The sequence below is a fragment of the Rhinoraja longicauda genome, chromosome 37 (genome assembly GCF_053455715.1).
Source record: "Rhinoraja longicauda isolate Sanriku21f chromosome 37, sRhiLon1.1, whole genome shotgun sequence".
Lineage (NCBI taxonomy): Eukaryota > Metazoa > Chordata > Chondrichthyes > Rajiformes > Arhynchobatidae > Rhinoraja > Rhinoraja longicauda.
In genome coordinates, this window is record NC_135989.1 from 9096078 (window position 1) to 9122099 (window position 26022).

General features: G+C 39.0%; 1 protein-coding gene across 9 annotated transcripts in view; it reads left to right on the top strand.

Annotated features, from left to right (window-relative positions):
• The window catches only part of brd4 (bromodomain containing 4), a 142961-nt gene that overhangs the window by 13019 nt on the left and 103920 nt on the right, over positions 1-26022 (top strand). For 2 of the 9 annotated variants that reach the window (XM_078429244.1, XM_078429243.1), the window contains exon 2: positions 17248-17331. The exons of the other annotated variants lie outside the window; for them this stretch is intronic. In XM_078429244.1, the coding sequence (XP_078285370.1) occupies positions 17318-17331 (14 nt within the window). In that variant the 5' untranslated portion in view covers positions 17248-17317. The remainder of the gene's footprint in view (positions 1-17247; positions 17332-26022) is intronic. 9 annotated transcript variants of the gene reach the window in all.

Genomic DNA, 26022 nt, shown 5'->3' on the forward strand with positions numbered 1-26022 from the left:
GACATCTAGAGCAGCGGATTCAATAGATGAGGTTGGAGGAGGTGCAGGTGAAGCTTTGTCTCACCTGGAAAGACTGTTTGGGTCCTTGGATGGAGTTGAGGGGGGAGGTAAAGGGACAGGTGTTGCATCTCGTGCGGTTGTAGGGGAAAGTGCCCGGGGTTGGGGTGGTTTGGGTAGGAAGGGACGAGTGGACCAGGGGGGAACGGTCTCTGCGGAACACAGAGAAGGGAGGGGATGGGAAGATATGGCCAGTGGTGGGGTCCCGTTGTAGGTGACGGAAATGTTGGTGGATGATTTGTTGGATCCGCTGGCTGGTGGGGTAGAAGGTGAGAACGAGGGGGATTCTGTCCTTGTTGCGAGTGGGGGGAGGGGGAGCAAGAGCGGAGCTGCGGGATGTAGAAGAGACCCTAGTGAGAGCCTCATCTATAATGGAGGAGGGGAAGCCCCGGTTCCTGAAGAACGAGGACATCTCTGAAGCCCTAGTGTGAAATACCTCATCCCGGGCGCAGATGCGGCGTAGACGGAGGAAATGGGAGTAGGGGATAGACATTTTGCAGGGGACCGGGGTGGGAAGAAGTGTAGTCCAGATAGCTGTGCGAGTCAGTGGGTTTATAGTAAATGTCCGTCACTAGTCTGTCTCCTGTGATGGAGATGGTGAGGTCCAGAAACGGGAGGGAGATGTCGGAGATAGTCCAGGTATATTTAAGGGCAGGATGGAAATTGGAGGTGAAGTGTATGAAGTTAGTGAGTTCTGCATGGGTACAAGAGGTAGCACCAATGCAGTCGTCGATGTAGCGGAGGTAGAGTTCGGGGATGGGGCCGGTGTACGCCCGGAACAGGGATTGTTCGATGTACCCGACAAAGAGGTTATTAATTAACATTGGATCGTTGCTCTTATTCTGACTTTGGATAGTTTTTGAGCAAATAAAAAATGAGATTGATTCTATCAGTTTCAAGGTTGACTATATTGGAGTATTTTAACTTGCTTATTGGTTGGATTTTATTTATTGGTGTCTGAAGGAAATATTAAAGGATATATTAAAGTATAAAATATGTGGAAGTGGAAATAGAAATAAAATTTATCTCATCCTGCATTGCATCTTCCAATGTTAGGAATCTTTACATTAAGAAATAAAACGACATCACTGCAGTTGTTATCTTGTTTACCAATCTGTAGCGCTTCCCATAGAAATTAAAAACACTTAATTGTAGCAATAAATTAATTCTGCAGAAAAAATAAATTGGGTTAACACATCAGATTGAAAATCCTTCATCAGGTCATTTATTCTTGCTGTTATCTGTCCATTAACTCATCCTCAATCTAAACCAGTATATTACTCCTTAAATAATGGCAACCTTTTATATTTCACCGTGTCAAACTCCCTATGGAAATCCAAGTCATTGCATTAACCGGTTCACTCTTATCTATTTTATTGGTTGCAACCTCAAAAATAAAACCTTCACTTTCCCTTTCACAAACCAATATTGACTTTGCCTATTCCTTTTGTATTTCAATAAGCCATGTTACTACTCACGATATGACCTGATTTTGGTGTTCTATATATTTACAGCATTTTCTGTTTTGTATTAGCATTAATAAATTATTTTCTGCTACTGCATCTAATGTGACATTCTGTCATGTGGTCTTTTATAAATTAGTATTCAAGTACGTTTTAATTTGGTCCAATTTGGGGGGAAATTAGCAAATTTAGGTTTACATGAACGTGCTGTAAATTGTCATGTTTTTTGATGTAATATCTACACGTTCTAAAATGGAATATAAATAAGCTGGAATTTTAATTATCTTCAAACAATAAGGCCTATGAGTTACTGAATTATTTTTGTATTTGTAAGCCTACATGCCTGAGGGCACGCTTAAAAGTGTTACAGGTTATTAGTTCTATCAGTCCTATTTGATGTTTATCAGAATATATTTGAAAGGATGCGATGATGGCCTTTTTTCGGCACTTGAACACAAAGCAATGAACATTGTAATACTTGACTGTAGACACAAGGAACCGCAGATGCTGGTTTACAAAAATAGACAAAGTGCTGGAGCAACTCAGTGAGTCAGGCAGCATCTGTGGAGAATGTGGATAGGCAAGGATAGGCCGAACCCATTTGCTGCTATTTCCTTGCGTCATAATTGTAGCGTGCACCTTCTAAATAATTAGGTATGTATTTCCATTTGAAATGTGACTTCAAATATGAAAATGAATTTGACTTAAACAAAATTAGCAGTGAAAGGGGCAAGTATTTTCTGATGTTCATTTTTTCCAACTTTCAACTTGCTTTCACTCTTGAGTAAACTTCCAGCATTATTTTCAATTACTTCTGTGTTTCCCCCATTGTCTACTTTGATTCTTAGGACTATTTTATTTCGATCTCATCATTTATAATGTTGCTTCATCACAGTATAGATTTGATTTAAGATGGATACAAGAGTATTTTCAGATTGAGCTTGGTACAAAACGGTGCTGAACTGAAGCCTTTTTAGCTGTGTAGAGTAGTTGCTTCTGGTTAACATGCTTCTTTTATCAATATTATCATATTGTCCGTGGGACTGTTTTGTGCAAATTGGCTGGTGAGTTTTGCAATAGTCACTTCACCTCAAAGTACCCTTTTCAAGTCGAGTGTTTTACTGTCACATATTCTGAAACGGAACGCCTCTTCCTCAACCATTCACTCACTGCACCACAACACACGGCATCAGTTTATACCATGTGGAGGATGCAGTGTAACAACTTGCCAAGACTTCCTAGACAGCATATTCCAAACACATGACCTACACTGGCTAGAAGAACAATGCAGCAAAAGCATGGGTACGGCATCTGTAAGTTGCCCTCTGAACACTCACCATTCTGATTTGGAAATAGATCGCTGTTCCTTCACTGGCAAAACTGACGGAACCTGATGATTTATGATTAGATTGATGTCTTAATTTTGCTGCGGGCTAGTTAATTTTATTTCCTTTAATAATGGGACTCTCCATTTGCAGTAGAAAAGAGGCAGAATAAAATTTTGCGATTAATTTTGCTTCAGAACACCTGCCGTGGTGAAGATTATTTTGAATGTGCACTAATTTAAACAAAGTATTCTTCATTATTTAAAGCAGAAAAGACCAAATAGTCAGCTAACAAACCATAGATACTGGAGATACAGGAGTTTTTTAAAATTTGAAATTTCTTGCTATGCGTTTCGATTTTGATGTACCAATATCGGTTTCTATAAATTTGGCGATGCATACACCATTTGCAGTTTAAAGCAAATTGCATGGAGTCTTAAAATATTTTTCAGTGTTTGCTTTAAATATTATTGTGAATCCTATTATACCTCATGATCTTCACTTTTTAAATTTAGCCTTTGGAGCTGTCTTCTATCTGGCATTATTTTTGAGGAAATAAATCAGAGGTGAATAGATAGACTTTATATTATCAGTGATGAACTATATGCAGGTCAAGTGGTCATGAAAGCCGTGGGAGAAATCTTAATTACAGCATGTAACAAAAATTGTGGCACTACATAATTTTTTGTGAATACATTTAAATTACTGTAATTAAAAGTAAAACTGGCTTAATCTGTCTTTTGTCAACAAACACAATAAATATGTCAAAGTTCTTTCTTGCTGGATTGGGCAATTAAAGCAATTGAAGTCTGCTGTGTATCACTCGTCTTGAATGTGATAAGAGTGATCCAGATTTACTAATGCTTTAAAGTTTAGTGGTGAATTATCAAACAAGTTTCAAGGTGAATTTTTAAAAAAGTAGTTAGATAAACCAGTAGTGCAAAGTGATCAGAATACAAATATAATCAAGGACCTTTTACACCCCAGTCATCCCTTTCTCCTGTGGGCAAAAGATCCAGAAGATGCAAAATTTGAAAGTATGTACCACTGATTCCAGGAACACCGTCTTCCTTTTTGTTATCAGACCACTGGTCCTCTCATAAGATAAGGGTGTATTCCCAATCTAACAAACCTACCTTATCACAGCCCTTATACATTTTTAAAATCTGAACTTTTGTCTAACTGTAACACTATAATGCTTGCATTAGAGTCTGCATTCTGTTTTTTTTTTCATTTCGCTGCTTGTTATACTTGTGAATGGCATGATTTTACTCGTGTATTACTTGATTTGACTGAATAGTATGCAAACAGTTTTTCTTTTTCTCTGCACACATAAAAATAATAAACCAATACTAGTATCATTATTACCATAGTACTACCTCAATTTTTTTATTATATATGAAATTATATTGAATATTGCATCTTACTCTTAACTTAAATTTTTTTAACTTGCAATATCTTTCTTGAGCAGTTTTAATTTGCAAGATATTGTCAAGGATGATATCATAAATTGTCTTGGTTTCCTAATATCAAGTAAAAAGACCAAATCATGGAAACATACTTGTTTATTACAGATTACTACTCTGAATGGGGGAAGAGAGCAGCATAAGTGTTCATGGATTTTCTGATGAAATTTGTCAGTGTGCGCAAGTGCAGACATAATGTATCATTTCAATCAAATCAGCTGAGTACATGGTCTCATTTTTGTTTCGCTGAGTTTAGGAAAATTTGAAACCAGTTCATGTGTCCACCGACAGAATTCAATATTAAATGAAACCAAATTAATATCCTGTATGAGGAAAAATAGTATGGTTTATTTTATAGTTGCACTCTCAATTATAGTTGGCTACTCCAGTCCCTTACCTATAGATTATCTCCACAGTCCAAAACCTTCAGCTCTTGATGTGATGTCAGGCCTTGATTCTCTTTCTGTTCCAGTGTAAGTTTGCTTAATGCAGTAGAGCACCTGCATGATACAATACGACAGAATTTTATTTATCCCAAGAGGAAAATTAATTTGCCAACAGTCATAAAAACACAAAATACATGAAACGCGAAATTAAAGTGACGTGTGGAAAGACTTTGAAGATGTGCAAAGATTGAGTCCGCGGGGGGGGGGGGGGGGGGGGGAAAGTCAGTCCCAGTCTACCACACGGCAGAAGGGAGAGGAGTTGTAAAGTTTGATAGCCACAGGGAAGAAGGGTTTCCTGTGGCGTTCTGTCCTCTATCTTGGTGGAACCAGTCTGTTGCTGAAGCTACTCCTCAGTTTGACCAGTGGGCATGGAGGGGGTGAACTGTATTGGCCGGACTTTTCCGCAGCTTGAGGAGAATCCTCTCCTCCAAGACCACCTCCCATAAATCCAACTCCGTCCCCCAGGATGGATCCAGCCTTCCTGATGAGTTTGTTGATCCTGTTGGTGTCCGCGGCCTTCGTCCTGCTGCCCCAGCAGATGGCAGCGAAGAAGATGGCACTGGCTACCACCATTGGTAGAACATCTGCAGCATCTCACTGCAGACTTTGAAGGAGCGGAGCCTTCTCAAAAAGCACAGACGGCTCTGTCCCTTCTTGTACGGGGCCACAGCGTTCCTGTACCAGTCTGCACTTAAGTAGTAGGATGGTGGCAAAATTATTAAATTGTTGGGCTGATTATTCAAAAAATTACTGGTTGATTGAAAGACATAAGATCAAACCCCAACATGTCCTTGGAAGATTTGATTTAAATACATTTACAGAAACAAGTAACAATTAAACACAAACATTGTATTAAAAATCTAATTGATTAATATTTTAGGGAAAGAAATCTCCCATGAAGTATGTAAATAGAGACTTAATTCAAAGCGCAAAGTAATAATTTAAACCTGTCAACATTTGAAAACTAACTAGTAATGACATTCTGTTGTGCAACAATTTAAAATTAGAAATCGGGTCTTCAGGTAGTTTGTGTTCACATTCGTAATTTTTATTGGTTTCGCGTTCATTTGCTTGGTAAGACCTCTTGATTTTGTTTTTATTGCCTTTTAGTTTCTAATTTAACAAGTAATTTAATGTCCATTTTTCTGTGGTTTTAGGTTAAAAATAGGCCCATATTTGCATATTTTAAATATAAGAATTTTCAAGAAGTTATTAGGTTTTTTGATGACATGAGGGGGGAAAGCAATGCCGGCTATACTTTCATCAGGCAGGTTATTCATATGACACACACAATCCATTCTCAGTTATTTGCCACATAATAAATGTTAAACGTTTGTTATAAAGGTTATAAATGGGGCTGGAAATAATCGCTGTAAAAGATGGTAGCAGCAAATATTCCTATTACATTTAAACAGAATTTGGATGTGTACTTGAAGAACCTGACTGCTTGTCTTGGACATGCTAGAAGATGTATGTTGACTGAGTACTTTTTCCATTGGCACAGATGGGATGAATGAAATATTTTCTTTTTCTATGTTGGAAATTCTTATTCTCATCTATGAAATTAAAACCTAAGTTTGCAATTCATCATTAAGTAGCTTAGTTTTTACATTTGGCAGATGGAAATGTCTACAGATTATGATTTGGGTCAAGGTTGAAGTGCATGCACAAGGGCCTGAATGACCTTTTGCAATTAAACCTGAGTGTGTGGTTTGGTGAGGCAGACATTGATAGTGATCTGACTGCATTGTGCTTGGAATTTTTAAATAGTGGCATGCATTACTCTTGTGACATCTGTTCTGAGTAGTTTAGCTGCCACCCACACAACGCTAGCTGAGAACTCTCCATCTTGCTAATCCATATATAGGAACCTAATATTGTACAAAAGGAACTCCTTTGTAAAAAATATTGCCACTTTATTTCTTTTTCGGTTTTATTATTGCATTTTTTTAACACAATCTTGTTGGTTATGTTGAACTGTATGTAGCATGTTCTTCTCAGCCCTCTTGTCTCAATTTCCAGTAGTACATTGTTCTCACCCCATGTGCTCCAATTTTGTTTAATAACTTTCTCAAGATCTAAATTAGAATTAAAAAAGTAGATGGACAGCCTATTAAAACACCTTTTATTTAAATTTTAATTGCATTGGCTGGTACTTGTTTAAAATGAATTTGGAAATTAGATTTTTATCGCATTGCAGTGAATATATATTTTAAATAATTTGAAAAAGCTGTAAATGACTTCATAGTTTTGAATTTCCTTACACTGAACATTTTACTTTGCAGTAAAATGCAGTTCTGAAAATATCTTGCCATAACTCACTTGGTTAAAGTATTAGATCAGTGAGTGAAAGCTTAACTTCCATTGTGTATAATTCTCACCTTAAAAAAAAACGACCACGGTTTACAAAAATTTGTGCCAAACTAGTGCATGATTGTCTCCATTGGTTATTTTATTCACTAATGAGATATTGTTACTGAAAATAGGCTATCTGGTTCTAAATTTATGCGTTTTTCTTTGTGTGACAATATTTGGACACCTGTCATTGCCATTCTTATTTTCCCTTCACTTTCCCCTTCAAGATTCCTTACCAAGTGGGCCATATGAGATCACTATGTCCAGCAGACCATTTTGTTTTGGAGATACTCTTTGCCTTTCACAATCTCCACACATAAAATTAATCGAAAGATGATTCATTTATAGGTTATCAATAGATCTATATAGATTTAGAGGAGATAGATCGATTATTTATTTCCATTCCCATCATTTTCCTAATCTAGAGGATTTGATGCCAATACTAAAGTAATAATCTGAAATTAGCTTTTTCTAAGAAGTTCTTTTTAATCAAGCTTTGCATCTGTTCAGAAGATTTCTTTTCTTGTGGTAGATTAGTGCAAATGTTTTTGTAGATTGGATATTTGGAAAAATATGTTTCTCCCATGCATAGTACAGTAAATATAGGTTTTAAAAATTATTAATGGTATGAATTAATTTTGTATCAGTGGAATGATAAATTTTGCATTTCTCCCCTTCATCCCTGATGGAGTTGTTTGTTGTAAGGATTTTTGCCATGTGGATTTGCCATTAGAGTTTAACTAGTCCATATATTTAAATGACTTTGCTTTTCTATGTATCAGCATTTATTGCTACTTGGATCTATTTACATTTATTGTTGGTTTCTTCTTTCGTTAGTTGCTCGCAGTGTATCTCTGGCATTATGTTATACTTAGCAAAAATGAATTTTCTCCCTGAACTGGTTTAGTATGTTGCTAATTATTTTTAATGTTTATTTTTCCCCACCTAGAAAATGTGAAACCTGATTTGCATTGACCAGAACATTTGCTGTCACTGTTCAGACTGAGATTTTTTTCAGTGATTAAAATCTAATTGTAAAAACATGGAGATTGGATTACTCCAAAGCATCAATTGAGATATTTAGCTTGTCTTATTTCTGTTAGTGCAATGATATGTTGGCATTCTGGGCTTTGTGGTATGTAGAATGTGAAATTTGATCTACGTGACAAGTTCTTAAAATGGATATGGAGTTTTTAAAAATGGAAACTGAACAAAATAAATGGGTCAACCCATGAGTTTGCACATGTCTTGTGATTGGAAAGATTGCCAATAGATGAGAAATCTTTTGCAAACTATACAGGAATGAATGTCTTATAGTGTTTACCAGTAATAGTGAAATATTCATGGTCTGTCCAGTTTTGTTTTTTGTTGTTCTGGATTTTCAATTAAGCGTGTATACCTATGGAAATCATTTGCCTACTTGGGGAAATCAGTTTTTTTATTAAAATAGAGCTTGTAAATCTCGAGACCCTCGGCATTTATAAGAAATTCTGGGATGTGAACAACTGTATGCTAGTCACTTCTGTATGACATGGCAGTGCTGGTGTGTAATGAATCTATCTCATTCATCTCATCTTGTATCCTCAATTTGATTTAAAAAAAAATCTGCTTAGAATCAAATTCAACCCTGAAGATATTTGAGGTATGATGCTGTACGAACCACTCCATAATATTATTCAGGGAACTGACTTTGTGTATTTCATAAATGGGCTTCCGTATGTAATTTAAAATATTGAAGTTGTTGAGCTGCTTCATTATCCTCTCCTGACTGAAGCTGAGGTATGTTTTCACAGATGTCAGCCACTGCCCAGTATTTTATCCATGCTTCAATTCTTTGAGTGCACTTGGGTAGTGATTGTTGGCAGACAGTTCCTGAACTGGCGCCTACAGACATCTGCTTTCTATCAAGAATTGCTGTGTAGTTTTGGGGGTGGGGAATAACCTAATCTACGAATAGTAGATGTCACGAGTTTACCTAAGTTTTAACTGTAGGAGCCATTTATGCTTAAATTAGTTACTGTCATTATATTATGGCTATGTTTAATATTTCTAGTTTTTGTCTTTTTTGCATGCTTGTGGGTGTAATTTGATACGTAATGGGGAGTGTCCACATCTGAGGAGACTAGCGTAGCCACAGAGATTGGGGGTTAGTTTAGTCTCGGTGGATGGAGAGAAAACAGTTTTTTACCACATGGTAACGACCACACTGTAACACACGGTAATAACAGCACGGTTTCGACACTATTGTTTGAAGGAGAAACAGTTGATAAGAACGAAAAGTTATGAATTATTCTTTTGATTTGTGCAACTTTAATAAAGACCAATTAATCATGAAACAGCGTTTGGAAGATTCGTTTTTGCTATCTCAAAATAACCTTTATTGTCATCCAAAAAAACAAGTATTTTGGACGAAATTTCGTTACCCACAGTCCAACAATAAGAGCAATAAAAATAAGCAATTACACACACAATCATAAACCAAGACAAAATTAAAAAAGAAACATCCATCACAGTGAGTCTCCTCCAGTCACCTACTCACCGTGATGGGAGGCCAGAATGTATTTTCTCTTCCCCTGCCGTCTTCTGCCGCGGTCAGGCTGTTGAAGTTGCCACGTTCCAGGCTACGCCGGACGGTGAAAGGTCCGCAGCGGGCCGACCCAAGCCCCGCGATTTGGGGCGGGCGAAGATGCTGCCGCTGCACGTCGGGGCGGTCATGGCTCCCGACATTGAAGTCCCCGCCGGGCAGAGAAAAATCCCGTGGCCGGTTCCAGGCTGCGCCGGACAGTGAAAGGTCTGCAGTGGGCCGACCCAATCCCCGCGATTCGGGGTGGGCGAAGACGCTGCCGCTACCGGAGATTCCTATGTTGGCCCCCACCCAGGGGCCTGCGAGCTTCCGATATCCACGCACCACCTCTGAGAGTGTGGTGTGTGCGTAAACTATATCTCCACCACATTCCCGAGCAGTAATGGCTATCGAAGTTGGACTTTGAGAAGGTATAGAAACTGCCATTGCATTAACATTGGTGCTTCTTCCACCAGTACTCCCAATGGTCAATAAGTTAGTGCAAACCAGGTTTATTTACAAACTTGCTCAAAGTGGAAAATACTGTTTTCAATCAAGTCCCTAGAGTGTAAATGAAGTTTGTGCTAGTGGTTGCACTGATGGAGTTGTTTGGTGTTCACATAGTTTGAATTATTTGAATGTTATTTGTGCATTGTCACAGTTACAGAATGAGTGTTGTCTTGTAATTATTTCAAAGACGAATGTAATGCAATTAAAAGTTTGTATTTGATTTGAGTAGATCACAGAAAGGAAGGCAATCATTAAACAATAGCATTATCAGATTGCTTTAATGATTTATATCTGGAACACGCTAGATAACATTCAAATTTATAGTTTAGACTAATACTCTTTTTCGTTATTCTTTTATCTATCTCAGATATTACAAGATAATTAGTATGTATTTATTTGATTTCCTGTTTAAGAGTATGGAATTTGTGAATAATTAACTTGATATGTGGTTGAATTCACGAGCTTGATATGTGGTTGAATTTCAGTTGTGTAAGTTTATCCACCTTTCATCTGAAAGTGAAGCTCTATAACAATACATTTTCATTGGCTTTCCCATGGATCCCCTCCAAAAATGTATTCTAATGTATGAATGGAGATTGTTTATTAACTAGTGACAGTTACAGTTTATTGAACACTGGTGGTACTGAATAGCAGTCAGTATTTTTTTGCCATTTCTGATATCTCCTAAACTGAGGGTGTAGTTCAGAATCAACTGCCTTAGTGATTTTTGGGGTGCATGTTGGCCAGATAAAGATGTCAGATGGAATTCTATGACCATCCATTGATTTCATTGTCATTACTGTGATAATTTAGACAAATATGTTGACTATTACGCTAATGTACCCTCTTCTGCAGATCATACTGCATAATTAGTAGTACACAGCCACTTTCTCGATCCAAGCAAATTGTATGCCAGCCAGCTGCCCTTGTAGTGATTGGGATTACATCATTTATCCACAGATTGCAAGTGTGATTAACACAACAATACTCTTCGTGCACTGGGGGTTGTACGAAAACCAAATTAGCAGTCTTCATCTCAGTATCATTCCGTGAGTTTGTGTAATTCTTTTTTTGTGTAGAGATAATCACATATCTGTGTCCACCTCGCTAATCTTTGTGAGTCAGAGGCTAGTTACTCAACCCAAGCTTGATTGGACTGACAATAGATATTGTTTTTTTTTGGCATGTGTATTTTGATAAGGTATTTGGACCATGCCACTTGTCAGCTCAAATCAGTAATTTATCAGAATTAGATATTAAGATCGACACAAAATGCTGGAGTAACTCAGCTGGACAGGCAGAATCTCTGGAGAGAAGGAATGGATGATGTTTTTAGCTCGAGACCCTTCAGACTGAGAGTCCAGGGAGGGGGAGATACAGAGATAGGAAAGTGTAAGGTGTGAGAACGAGACATCAAAGAGGGTGGAGATCAAGGAAAATGTAGAATAGATCATTGTTAGCTAGAAGAAGGTAACAACAAAGCAAACAAAATGTAATCAGGGCCAGTCAGACTGGCTGGAGAACTGGGAAGGAGGAAGGGATGGAAAGAGAGAGGGACAGCAAGGGTTCCTTCAAGTTAGAGACGTCAATATTCATGGAGTGTAAGCTGCCCAAGTGAAATATGAGATGCTGTTCCTCCAATTTGCACTGGGCCTCACTCTGACAATGGAGGAGGCCCAGGACAGAAAGGTCAGTATGGGAATGGGTAGTTAAAGTGTTTAGCAACCGGGAGATCGGGTAGGTTTAGGCGGACTGAGCGGAGGTGTTCAGCGAAATGATAGCCGAGCCTGCGATACATGGGAGTCCACTAATTGTCCCTAGTGTGTGTGTAGGACAGTATTAATGTGTGGGGATCGCTGGTTGGTGAAGACTCGGTGGGCCAAAGGGCTTGTTTCTGCGCTGTATCTCTAAACTAAACGTAAACTGCAGCACGGTGGCGCAGCGGTAGAGTTGCTGCCTTACAGCGAATGCAGCGCCGGAGACACCGGTTCGATCCTGACTACGGGCGCCGTCTGTATGGAGTTTGTACGTTTTCCCCGTGACCTGCGTGGGTTTTCTCCGAGATCTTCGGTTTCCTCCCACACTCCAAAGACGTACAGGTATGTAGGTTAATTGACTGGGTAAATGTAAAAATTGTCCCTAGTGTGTGTAGGATAGTGTTAATGTGCGGGGATCGCTGGGCGGCGGGGACTCGGTGGGCCGAAGGGCCTGTTTCCGCACTGTATCTCTAAAAAAAATCTAAACAGAAAATTGCAACGTTGATGAAAAATCTGTAAAAATGAATTGCCTTCCGTTTTTCTGAATAATGAGTGCGCCCTGATAGATTTAATTTACACTGCCATCATAATGTACGTCACATATAGTAGCCACCCACAGACCAGCTGTGATCACCAACCTGGCCACCAGATAGGAAATATCTCAAGTACTTCTCATTGAATGAGTCACCATATCTGACTCATTTTAACAAAGCATTATATTCAGTAAGTTAAATTTAGTTAAATTGAATCGCTCCAATTCAATTTTACTTGAATAAATGAATTATAAATGAGAGCTCTGTGGAAACATTTCAAATTCTAATGGGACCAGATAGGCTATGTACAGAAAGAATGTTGCAGATGTCTGGAGAGCCCAGGGTTGGGTGTCACAGGTTCTGGCCTATTAAGTTTTCAATCCTACCCCCCCCCCCCCCCCCCCCCCCCCCCCTGACTGCTTGGGTGTTTCATATTTGAAAATGTTGCAAGGTCTCAATTTTGATTGCATCAAAACAGTGGTCAAGCACATTGTTTCAATTAGGTTAAAATTAGATTTCAGGTGGAAGGCAGTTCCAGTTCCAATGGAATTTGATTTGAGGTTACATTTCAAGTGCAAAAAATATAAACATAAATTTCCCAACTTTCTCATTCACCTTTCTTCTATTTAAACTAGTTAACCTTATACTAACATTTATACTAAATGGTCCCTGACACACAATAACTTTACAAGAGTTTTTTGTTTAGGTAGCTGTAGGTTTTTAACTTGGGACTTGGAATTTCCAATAGCCCACTAATTATGAGCTGTAATGCTGTATTATCAATATGACTGACTTTTGAATGGCCAGAGAACATATCTGGTTAAACAAATGCATCTCTCACAACCTCTTGGAGCTGAGAGCTGTACATTTTCTCATGTCATGTTGCATATTAAATGTTTGTTCAATTTCTGGACATGTGGGTCACAAACTGTCTCAACTCTACATAGTATGGTTTGTTACTTTTCCTGTATATAATGTTAACCATTACTGGGACAATTTTGAATGGAATATTTTTTGCTGATGTTGCTTTGGACCAGACTGATGGATACAAAAGTAGTTTAATAAAGTCTATATCTCGTTAACACTGCAGCATTGATCAATACACCTCACGAGTTACTATTTGCGAATCTAAAAGTAACCCATTTATTTTTATTCAGTTTCTATTTAGTATGTTCCCTATCCACATCAATATATTAAATCCATCAGTTGCTTGTACTTTAGTGCAGTAACATTTAGGCACACCTTCCCAATCCCTTTCAGAGATTTAAATACCCTATATTTACTACTTCCCCTTCATCCATCTTGTTCCATGAGCTCTACTAAATTAGTTACATTGAGTTTTGGAAAGTCATATTAAGTGTCTTATGATTTTCCAAATGTTTTGTTATTGCTTCATCAATTGAATTCCAGCATTTCCCCAATGTTAAATGTTATAGGTAGACACAAAATGCTGGAATAACTCAGCGGGGCAGGCAGCATCTCTGGAGAGAAGGAATGGGTGACGTTTCAGGTCGAGACCCTTCTTCAGTTGACCCGAAACATCACCCATTCCTTCTCTCCAGAGATGCTGCCTGCCCCGCTGAGTTACTCCAGTATTTTGTGTCTACCTTCGATTTAAACCAGCATCTGCAGTTCTTTCTACACATGTTAAATGTTTTGTTAAGTGGCCCACAATTTACTGCTTTCCATTCCCCTACTTTGTTGATTAGCAATGTTACAGTTGTGGTTTTTCAGTCCTCTGGGACCCTTGGAATCTAGGGAATTTTAGGGGAGTACAAGGAACACATCCATTATCTCTGCAGGCACTTCCTCGGGTTTTCAACTAGGAGTTACCAAGGGACTTTCCGGTTTTTAGCAACATTAGTTTGGTAAGCTTTTCCAGTGTAGGTTCCTCCTTCCTTAGAGATCTTCGAAAATATGATTGGGATGATTTTCAGGTGTTCTAACCCAAATACCCATCCAAAATAAGCATTTGCAATCTCTGCCATTTCCCATCATTAATGATCAGATGACCCATCATCTGAAGAAGGGTCTCGACCCGAAATGTCACCCATTCCTTCTATTCCGAGATGCTGCCTGACCTGCTGAGTTACTCCAGCATTTTGTGAATAAATCGATTTGTACCAGCATCTGCAGTTATTTTCTTATATTATATCCCATCATTAAGATCCCAGTTTCCACGTCTAAGCCACAGTGCTATTCTTGCTATTTTCCTGTAGGTGTGTTCTGCTCTCCTCAATTCAACCCCCCCCCCCCCCCTCCCGGCTCTGAACATTTTTTCTAATTGAAAGCAAAGAATTGAATGACTGGATTGCTCACTTCATGATTTTATTTGGGAGAGGTGAGAAAAGCCAAACATCTGCAATTCGATCAACCTTTGAAATAATGAAGTTACATTTAGTTCATAAGGTGTTTTAATCTAGAAGTGGCATTAATTTAAGGACAAATCATTTTGAAACTGATTTAATTTTGAGCTGGAGATGGTCATTAAGATGGTACAGTAAATGTATGTATGTGAAGTAATACAATGTCTCAAATGGTTGAGGTATGTTTTTCTTTATTGATTGTCAAGACAGTGATCACTTATCAAATATTATTGGATTGGGATGTTATTTAAAGGCAATGCAAAAAAAGGGGAAAGTGAATATGGAAGTAATAGAAAGCAGAAAATGATTGTGGATGGATATTTACATGTTAGATCTGAATGGTTTTCCTGACAGGTCAATTTTAGTTCCATTACTCGTGAATTTTTGTCGATCAGTTGGAGTGTACTATGGAAAGCAGGATTATAATAGAAAATGATTAAAATCTTGATAATATAATGAATAATTGAGATACTTGCACATTAGTCTCCATAATGACACCTGTAAATACAATGCCAAATTCTTTGTGATGAGAATGGCAAGCAGAATCCTTTCCAGTTAAAGGGGTAGAACACTGATTTCAGTTCAACTGCAATGTCCAACCATTTTGTAGCCAGTAAATTTGGTAAATTTGTTATTTTTAGTATTCTGTTTAACCCTAAGGTGAGCTTCTAAACGCTATCTTACTTGCCTGTTTCTGCCACTTCCTCTCATTCTTCCTTTGTCCTCCAATTTGATGATTCTAGTATTCAGTCTGATCTCCTTTCTTAAATCAGACGTAAAATTATCATTCTTATTCCTGAGAAACCGATGGCCTATGTTGACTTCCAATCAACTACAACCTCTCGTTTTAAAATTGTTGAGTTTGGACGTCTTCAGTCCCATCTGTCATTTGCTTGAGCACTAAGTCCTGAGTTCTCCCTCTCTCTGGGCAACCCTTTAATACCATCTCTTTGACTGGACTTCTTTATCATTTTCTAATATTCCCTCTTTCAATTCAATATTAGTTTATACACTGTCTTTTAATGCGTGTCATTGTTGTGGGAATTGTAATCAAAATAGGACGTACAGGGTAAATGGTAGGGAATTGAGGAATGCAGTGGGACAGAGGGATCTGGGAATAACTGTGCATTGTTCCCTGAAGGTGGAATCTCATGTGGATAGGGTGGTGAAGAAGGCGTTTGGTATGCTTGCCTTTATAAATCAGAGCATCGAGTATAGAAGTTGGGATGTAATGTTAAAATTGTATAGGGCATTGGTGAGGCCGAATCTGGAGTATGGTGTGCAGTTCTGGTCGCCAAATTATAGGAAGGATGTCGACAAAATGGAGAGGGTACAGAGGAGATTTACTAGAATGTTGCCTGGGTTTCAGCACTTAAGCTACAGAGAGAGGTTGAACAGGTTGGGTCTTTATTCTTTGGAGCGTAGAAGGTTGAGGGGGGACTTGATAGAGGTTTTTAAAATTTTGAGAGGGACGGACAGAGTTGACGTGGGTAGGCTTTTCCCTTTGAGAGTGGGGAAGATTCCAACAAGGGGACATAGCTTCAGAATTGAGGGACAAAAGTTTAGGGGTAACATGAGGGGTAACTTCTTTACTCAGAGGGTGGTGGCTGTATGGAATGGGCTTCCGGTGGAAGTGGTGGAGGCAGGCTCGATTTTATTATTTAAGAGTAAATTGGATAGGTATATGGATGAGAGGGGATTGGAGGGTTATGGTCTGAGTGCAGGTCGATGAGACTAGGTCAGGGAGAGTGGTCGGCGTGGACTGGTAGGGCCGAACGGGCCTGTTTCCGTGCTGTAGTTGTTATATGGTTATTATATGGTAACAAAGTGGAATAATAGCAATAAAATAAAAACAGGAAATGTTGGATAACTCAACCAGAGAGAAACATTTCCCTTGTGTGTGAATGAAGTGAAATGGTATTTATTAGAGCTCATTGTTAGTTTCATATTTATTGTTGTCTTGTACTGTCTGGTAATGTGCAGCAATATATTTGCATGTGATGTAGCCAGATAATTTCATTTAGACATACTGAGGATTTCTCACTAAATTGAGCAGGTAGTGTCAAAATCCTTTCGCTGCTCTCTTATTTTGGCTTTATAAACAATTGCGTGTTTTTAAAATTCAGTTATCATATACCTGTAAAATATTCCCCATGTTTAATTTTCAGAATTTTGTAGTCAATTTGTTAGTAGTCATTCTTTGCTTTAGAGAGATTAGCATTTTGTCACAAGATGACATGCTTACTTGAAGACCTAAAAATTTGCTATGTCCCTTTTTAAGAAGACTTCAGGCTCGAGCAGCTAAAGGTCTGTTCTTGCTCTTGTGTTCCGTCAATGGATAAATTAATCACTAATATTGTACTCTTATGAAACTACATTTAAAAAAAAGGCCCTCCTGTATTTCAGCCAGCAATAGAAAGCCCCGTGATGTCATCTGGTGATCAAAAGTCAACTAACGATCTCTCCAAAGCAGTTAATGGCTGCTGCCAGGTAAGTGGGAAAGTGTCCACTTGGAGTTTGTTTATTGGAATTTGTAGATGAAGCGATAATTTTAGTGAAGGGCTGATTGATTAGCATATCTGTTGGATTCTGTGCTTTTCTTTGACGCTTCAGAACTACAAATACCAAAGCTGTCACATAATTTTCTAAAGATAAAATAACAAATGATGAATGAATGGTCATTCATCACTGTTAGCAACTTTTTTTCCCTCCAAAGTTTGAGTCTGGTGTTTTGCTTTCATCTTCTGTTAGTCACCTTTCCATCTAAATCAGTACATGCCAGAGGATTCTAACTTGCAGTTTAGGATCCCCGTTGCAGCATCAAAGTGATTGTTCCACTATTTGAACACACTGTAGGTTCTATATCATGAAGGCTTGTCGTGGATGCTCCTTATTAGGATGGAGGTTTTTGGAATGATAGTCTTGGACCTCATGTCAGGTCTTTATGAATTTACTTGAATTTCACCTCTTTGAATTCCCTGAGGACCAGCGAACACTTTCGCTTTGACATTTAGAGTCTCCTTTCAACATCAGGACTTGTTTCATCTGTTCTCTATCCCCAAGAACCTAATAATAAGACTCAATCGTTTACTTTCTGCAGAAAAAAATGAGAGAAACCTAACCAGACTCCACTTTCTGAAAATGAAAAAATTAACTAATACAGCCACACTGGTGTAGCTTCCCTGCAACCTCTGCTTTGGCACTATTCATTTCTATATATCTGTGTCTCCCCCAAATCTTTGTAACCTTTCCAGTTTGACAGATTGAGCCAATCCTCTTGCTCTTCAAACGCTCTTACACTTAGATTCTAATGCTGTAATATTGCAATGGCCCATCAATCGTGCTCCTTTCTCCTCTGTCATAAGAAACCTAACATTTAGTACATTTTCTGGTTGTTGCTGCAGATAGTGTGGCAAGAATTTGAACATTTTTATTGCATTGAGTAGTTAAGGGTAAAAGCATGGAAAATGAAACAGAAGTGCAGTATATGTTGCGCCATTTGATTGTGGTGAGAATACTGGCAAAGTTATTTAGGGCTGAATCTTTTTTTTTCTTTTTTGCAAAGTTAGCCATTGGAACCTTTTTTGGCTTTGGTCTATTCCTGAGATATTGTGGGTTTAGCCATCTGTTAAAATTCTGCCAAATATAAACAGATCTGAGAATTTCTAACATGCGCAATTACTCTTTATTTCTTGGCTCTGGAAGAAATGTTAAAATTTGTTCACCTATTGCTCATTTTAAAAAACAGACGTGTTCTTGCTCAGATTTCTCTTCTAATATCAACGAAAGGCAATTTTAATTTGCTTTAACTTGTTTTCTGCATTAAATTGGAAAGCAAGATTCAAAGTATACAGTAGTTTCCTTGCTCAGACATATTAGTGCAATGGCGCGAAATGAAGTATTTTGCTGTAGTCGATGAAGAGAAAATATGCGATAACACTATTTTATCGTGGAAGAGAAACTACAGATAACTGGCGCATGTTAGACTTTGCGCCAGGCTGCCAGATTTTCTGGGATATCTGATGTTACTTTTATTAATATTCCAATAGACATTTAATTCACTTTTTTCAAAAACTGTTTGCATTTTGCATTGTAAAGATAATCAACAAATTGCATGTTTCTAAAATATACTTTTACATAATTCCGATAGCAACTGGCCTTCCAGGTTTCTTTGAGGATGGCACAGTGATGCACCAGTTATCACTGTTGCCTCGCAAGTCCAGAACTTGCATTTAATCCTAACCTTAAGTGCTATTGATGTGGAATTCCCATGTTCTCCCTGTGAGCAAGTTCTCCCTGTTTTCTCTGAGCGCTCTCTTCTGCCATCCAAAAATATGCTGGTAGCGTAATTGGCCACAGTAAGTTATTCTACTTTTCATTTAAATGGCAAAAGGCTCAAAGTGAAATGATAGGCACTATAAAGAAGAAATGTTGAAGGGTAGACACAAAATGCGGGAATAACTCAGCGGGACAGGCAGCATCTTTGGAGAGAAGGAATGGGTGACATTTCAGGTCAAGACCCTTCTTATGTTGAAGGGTTGCAGTCAAGAAAGGGAAGGAATTATTCTGCTGCGAGCCCTGCATGGCTTGGAATGGCCTCTTGTGTCATCATGAAAAAAGGAAGCTTGTGCAGTAACTATATCATTAACTGGAGTGGTTCTGTACTGACACGTTGAGAACGTGTAAGAAATGAAACGGGAAAAATTGCAGATCCTGGAAATTTGAAATGAAAACAAAACTGGAAATATTCAGCTGATCAGGCAGCATTTGTTGAAAGAGAAATTTTATTGTTTTGGGTATTGGATCCCTCGGAACTAGAAGGCGCTGGAGGAATCTTGTGGCCCTTTTTTTTTTTTGATGGAATGATGCTTGATGCATAAGCTGACCTTGTTTAGCTCTAGGCTGTCATATGGTTGAGATTAGGGATGCTATACTTACTCTCCCATGTTGAATTGATCATATTTTGGATTGATAACTTAAACAATATTTATCTCTGCTTCTGGTATTAACGATTTGTAGTGTTGTGCACTTCAATTGTATGGCATCCTAGTTATTACTACTAAGCTAGTTGCTTGCAGTGGAGCCTGATGTTGAATGTTCCGAAAGTTACAATGACCTAATTTTCTAAATAGACCAAATTTATCACTTGGATAGACACAAAAAGCTGGAGTAACTCAGTGGGACAGGCCGCATCTCTGGAGAGAAGGAATGGATGGCCTTAGGGTCTTGACCCGAAAAGTCACCCATTCCTTCTCTCCAGAGATGCTGCCTGTCCCGCTGAGTTCCTCCAGCTTTTTGTGTCTATCTGGTTTATACCAGCATTTGCAGTTCCTACAAATTATCACGTGTATTTCTCTGCTTTAGATCTTTGACTCTTGGTATCATAGGGATGGCTGGGTTTCAATAAAACAAGTTCTTCTGAAGAAGGGTCTCGACCCGAAACGTCACCCATTCCTTCTATCCAGAGATGCTGCCTGTACTGCGGAGTTACTCCAGCATTTTGTGTCTATCTTTGGTGTAAACCAGCATCTGCAGCTCCTTCCAACACATAATCTCAATTAATCGTTGCTGTGCAGTGAGGCCCGAAGAATGCTACTTTGGGGTTTTATTCCGTATCTCATGGTGGTCTGGTTCCAGTCTGTAATTTTTTCCGACAGTTTGGCTACTGAATTTTCAAAATCTGATTTGTAATCCTGTGATCATTCAATATTGGATTCATTCCTGCGGTTAAATTGTTACAAATCTCATTAGCCCCCCTTGTAAGCTGATAACGCAAGGCACATTATATATTCTGTTGTGATGGCTGTTTTAATCCTTTTCTGACTATAATGTTTTAATGTTTGGGCATTGTATACACTGGGCCTTGATGTGCAGGATGCGTCAGAGTGCTCATAGAATCAGCACTTAAAAACTCCAGAGACGCTGCCTGTCCTGCTGAGTTACTCCAGCATTTTGTGTCTACCTTCAGTTTAGAATCTGCAGTTCTTTCCTACACTAAAATGTGTAATATGGGTTATAGGTATATGTCATGAAAATCTGCTTGTGAGGCCTGTGTTGGGTGGGCTGGAGTGAGCACTACAGCTGCCTAGTGCTGAAATTTGAGAGTTAGTTCACCTCGATGACCCTTTGAATGCCGGATACGAAGGAAAATGCTGTCTTCCCTCCCCCTCTATGTTTGGCTGCATAGCTTTCTCAGCATGAAGATTTCTATACTAAAAAGCTTAACTGACAGTACACAATAAAACAGGGAGTGCCAGGTTCCTGGTGCAACATGAAGGGATATCTTCAGCAGAGTATGTACTCATAAACCCTTGAACTTCAGGACCAAGGGAGCCCTGTGGAGTACCAATGTATTTTAATTATTTTTTGGTCGTCTTTATAAGCGCTTAATATTAAAATGGAAGCAGGATTAGGCCACATGTCCTTTGCTCTGCTATTCACCAAAATTATGGCTGTTATTTACCTCGGCACCATTTTCAACACCATCCCTGTAATCCTTGATTCAATAATCTGCAGGAATATATACATTTGTTTTGATTAAAATGGGCGCAGCAAAGTGGTGTAACAGATGCCCTTCATCCAGGGAAACATTCTCCATGCATCTGGCCTATCAAACCCAACAGGAATTTTGTGTGATACTGTGAGAACTCCTTCATTTTTCTAAACTCGTAAACTCAAAACTATCCAATGTATCCTCATATGACATCCACTCTAGTAAATCTACATTGCACTTTCTGGCAAATACATCTTTTAAATAAGGAAACAATAAATGTGGCTTGCTGCAATATGTTTTTTCTTGGGTTCTTATTTTTATAACATTTTAAAGCCCATTGTTAAAATCCATGCCTTTTTGATGTACTATTGTCCCTCTGCTGTTTTAGAATTGAAGTATAAAAGATTATTTTTGCAATCTGGTTAATGAAATTACACCTCAGTATAAACCTCCAATTTTACATTTACTTTCCCTCGAGTCAAACTTGAGTTATACTGGATCTCTGCCTAGTAATTTGTTATAAGCAGCTTAATCTTACAAATGACAGCTGTTGAACCTGGTATCTGATGAAAAACATTTATTTTCATCACTTACCATACAAATGCATATAGTGAGATTGTTGTTGCCAAATGTTGGCGTTCCTTTCGGGTTCTTGAAAGAATCTCAGTCATAGAGTCATAAAGAGATACAGTGTGGAAACAGGCCCTTTGGCCCACACTGGCCAACATGTCCCAGTGACACTAGTCCCACCTGCCCACGTTCCTTTAGATTTTATGCATCATTGAGAAACAATTGGGACAGAGTATTTGAAATTACAGCCAAAGCTATGTTACGCATTTATAGTAGTTCAAAAATGTGAAGTTAAAGTGATAAATTGAGTTGACAAATACAAGGAATGGCACAATATCATGGCAGATTGTGCTGCTACTACACAGTTCTAGCAAACTAGGTTTGCGAAACCCCTTCATCCTGGAATCCACCTGGTGAACCGTTTCTCTATTTACCCCAATGTGGTAATATCCCTTCCGAAAAAAAAATGAGACTGTAAATGTTCTTCATCAATTCTTGTACATCGTCTTTCGAGGCTGAGAAACAAATGCTTTTCCAATTCCAAACAATTTGAACCATCCACTTAATTATCATCTATTTTGTAGCATTGTTAAAATTCTACCCTTTAAATCATTAGATGGTAGGTTCAGCACGACATTCAATAGCGACTGCTGTAAAGTAGCTACTTATTCCTGTGTCTTTTGCGACATTTGCTCAATCCTCTACGAATATTATGTACAATGTTTGAGTCACATTTGTATGCAGAAACTGATTTCAGTGTAATCAGCCCAACTATAAATTAGGAACAGGATAAGGTTCCTCAGTCTGCTCTTCCATTTAATCATGATTAATTTTATTGTAACCTCAAGTCCACATTGACATCTTTCAACAGTAACTTTTTGCGCCCTTTTCAAAACTTGATTTAACTTTTATTCTGATTTTGCATTTGTTTGAGAGTCGTGCTCGTAACTAGTGAAAAATGTACTTGTGCAGGAAATAACTGCAGATGCTGGTTTAAATTGAAGGTAGACACAAAAGGTACGTGAAGAGGAAAAAAATAGTTAAGGCAAATGTGCGACCCTTGAAGACAGGCAGGTGAATTTATTATGGGGAACAAGGAAATGGCAGACAAGTACTTTGGATCTGTCTTCACTAAGGAAGATACAAATAATCTCCCAGATGTTCTAGTGGCCAGAGATCCTAGGGTGACGGAGGAACTGAAAGAAATTCACATTAGGCAGGAAATGGTATTGGGTAGACTGATGGGACTGAAAGCTGATAAATCCCCAGGGCCTGATGGTCTGCATCCCAGGGTACTTAAGGAGGTGGCTCTAGAAATCGTGGACGCATTGGTGTGGTGATCATTTTTCAATGTTCTATAGATTCAGGATCAGTTCCTGTGGAATGGAGGGTAGCTAATGTTATCCCCCTTTTTAAGAAAGGAGGGAGAGAGAAAACGGGAAATTATAGACCAGTCAGTCTGACATCGGTGGTGGGAAAGATGCTGGAGTCAATGATAAAAAAATGAAATTGTGGAGCATTTGGATAGCAGTAACAGGATCGTTCTGAGTCAGCATGGATTTACGAAGGGGAAATCATGCTTAACTAATCTTCTGGAATTTTTTGAGGATGTAACTAGGAAAATGGACAGGGGAGAGCTCGTGGATGTAGTGCACCTTGACTTTCAGAAAGCCTTCGACAAGGTCCCACATAGGAGATTAGTGGGCAAAATTAGAGCACATGGATAGATAATTGGTTGGCAGACAGAAAGCAAAGAGTGGGGATAGATGGGTCCCTTTCAGAATGGCAGGCAGTGACTAGTGGGGTACCGCACGGCTCGGTTCTGGGACCACAGCTATTTACAATATACATTAATGACTTGGATGAAGGGATTAAAAGTAACATTAGCAAATTTGCAGATGACACAAACCTGGGCGGCAGTGTGAACTGTGAGGAAGATGCTATGAGGTTGCAGGGTGACTGGGACAGGTTGTGTGAGTGGGCGGATGCATGGCAGATGCAGTTTAATGTGGATAAGTGTGAGGTTATCCACTTTGGTGGTAAGAATAGGAAGGCAGATTATTATCTGAATGGTGTCAAGTTAGGAAAAGGGGACGTAATATGAGTCACATCAGTCACTGAAAGGAAGCATGCAGCTACAGCAGGCAGTGAAGAAAGCCATGGAATATTGGCCTTCATAACAAGAGGAGTTGAGTATAATAATAATAATAATAATAATAATGCATTACATTTATATAGCGCTTTTCATATACTCAAAGACGCTTTACAGGGATTTAGAGAACATAGGGAAATGAATAAATAGATAAATAAGTAAATAAGTAAACGAACAGAGAAAGGAGACAGAAGGTGATGTGACCTTCAGTGGTTGAAGGCAGTACTGAACAGGTGAGACTTCAGTGATGTTTTGAATGTGGTGAGTGTGGAGGAGTCTCTAACAGTTTGGGGTAGTGAGTTCCATAGGGTGGGAGCAGCAATGGAGAAAGCCCTGTCCCCCCAGGATCTGAGTTTGGTCCGGATGTGGGGGGGGTAGGAGATTGGCAGCAGCAGAGCGGAGGGTGCAGGTGGGAGTGTGCCTGTGGAGGAGGTCGGTCAGGTAGGATGGGGCCAGGTTATGGAGTATAGGAGCAAAGAGGTCCTTCTGTAGTTGTACAGGGCCCTAGTGAGATCGGACCTGGAGTACGGTGTGTAGTTTTGGTCTCCAAATTTGAGGAAGGATGTTCTTGCTATTGAGGACGTGCAGCGTAGGTTCATTAGGTTAATTCCCGGAATGGTGGGACTGTCGTATGTTGAAAGACTGGAGCGACTAGGCTTGTATACACTGGAATTTAGAAGGATGAGAGGGGATCTTATTGAAACATATAAGATTATTAAGGGATTGGACACGAGGAAGGAAACATGTTCCCAATGTTAGCGGAGTCCAGAACCAGGGGCCACAGTTTAAGAATAAGGGGTAGGCCATTTAGAACGGAGATGAGGAAAAGCTTTTTCAGTCAGAGAGTTGTAGATCTGTGAAATTCTCTGCCTCAGAAGGCAGTGGAGGCCAATTCTCTGGATGCTTTCAAGAGAGAGCTAGATAGAGCTCTTAAAGATAGCGGAGTCAGGGGATATAGGGAGAAGGCAGGTACGGGGTACTGATTGGGAATGATCAGCCATGATCACATTGAATGGGGGTGCTGGCTCGAAGGGCCGAATGGCCTACTCCTGCACCTATTGTCTATTGTCTAAAATGCTGGAGTAAGTCAGCGGGACTGGCACCATCTCTGGAGAGAGGGGAATGGGTGACGTTTCAGGTTGAGGCCCTTCTTGTACTTGGTTTTATTAAATGTGAAGAAGGGTCTTGATCCAAAATGTCACCTATTCCTTTTCTTCAGCTATGCTGTCTGACCTGAGTTACTCAAGCTTTTTGCGTCTATCTTTGGTTTTATTAAATCTCTTAATTTAAAAAAAAAAACAACAAATACTTGCAGCTGCATGACGATGAGGTGATTAACCTTGGTCAGATTCACAGCTTCCTGTTGTTCACTTGTGTTCCAGGCTTAGGATCTTGTAATTTAATTGTGCTAGATTTTCTCTGTGATCTTGGCTCTTGTACTATTGATCAGGGGTTTGGTATGGAATTAATTCATGTTCCCAAGTCTCACTCAGTCCAATTGTTCTATCCACCTTCTTTAAAGTGATACTATGTTGGTCCGGCCCACATCATCCATCTTTATCCTGTTGCAGTTGGACTGTTGTTTGCTACAATATCACCTTCACCTGCACCTATTGTCTATTGTCTAAAATGCTGGAGTAAGTCAGCGGGACTGGCACCATCTCTGGAGAGAAGGAATGGGTGATGTTTCAGGTTGAGGCCCTTCTTGTACTTGGTTTTATTAAATCTGAAGAAGGGTCTTGACCCAAAAAATCACCTATTTCTTTTCAATTCCTTAGCTTCCTATTTATTGGCACTGAACCAATTGGATTAAGTAGAGTGTGGAGTTAATTGCTCCAAATGGATTGTGAACAGACCCACTCCCAGAGCAAACATCTTCACTTGGGTGTTTCACTGTCTTACCTTTTGATCTCTACCTCTTATTACCTTAGTAACAGTCAATACTACTTGCTGTGAAGACCTTGGA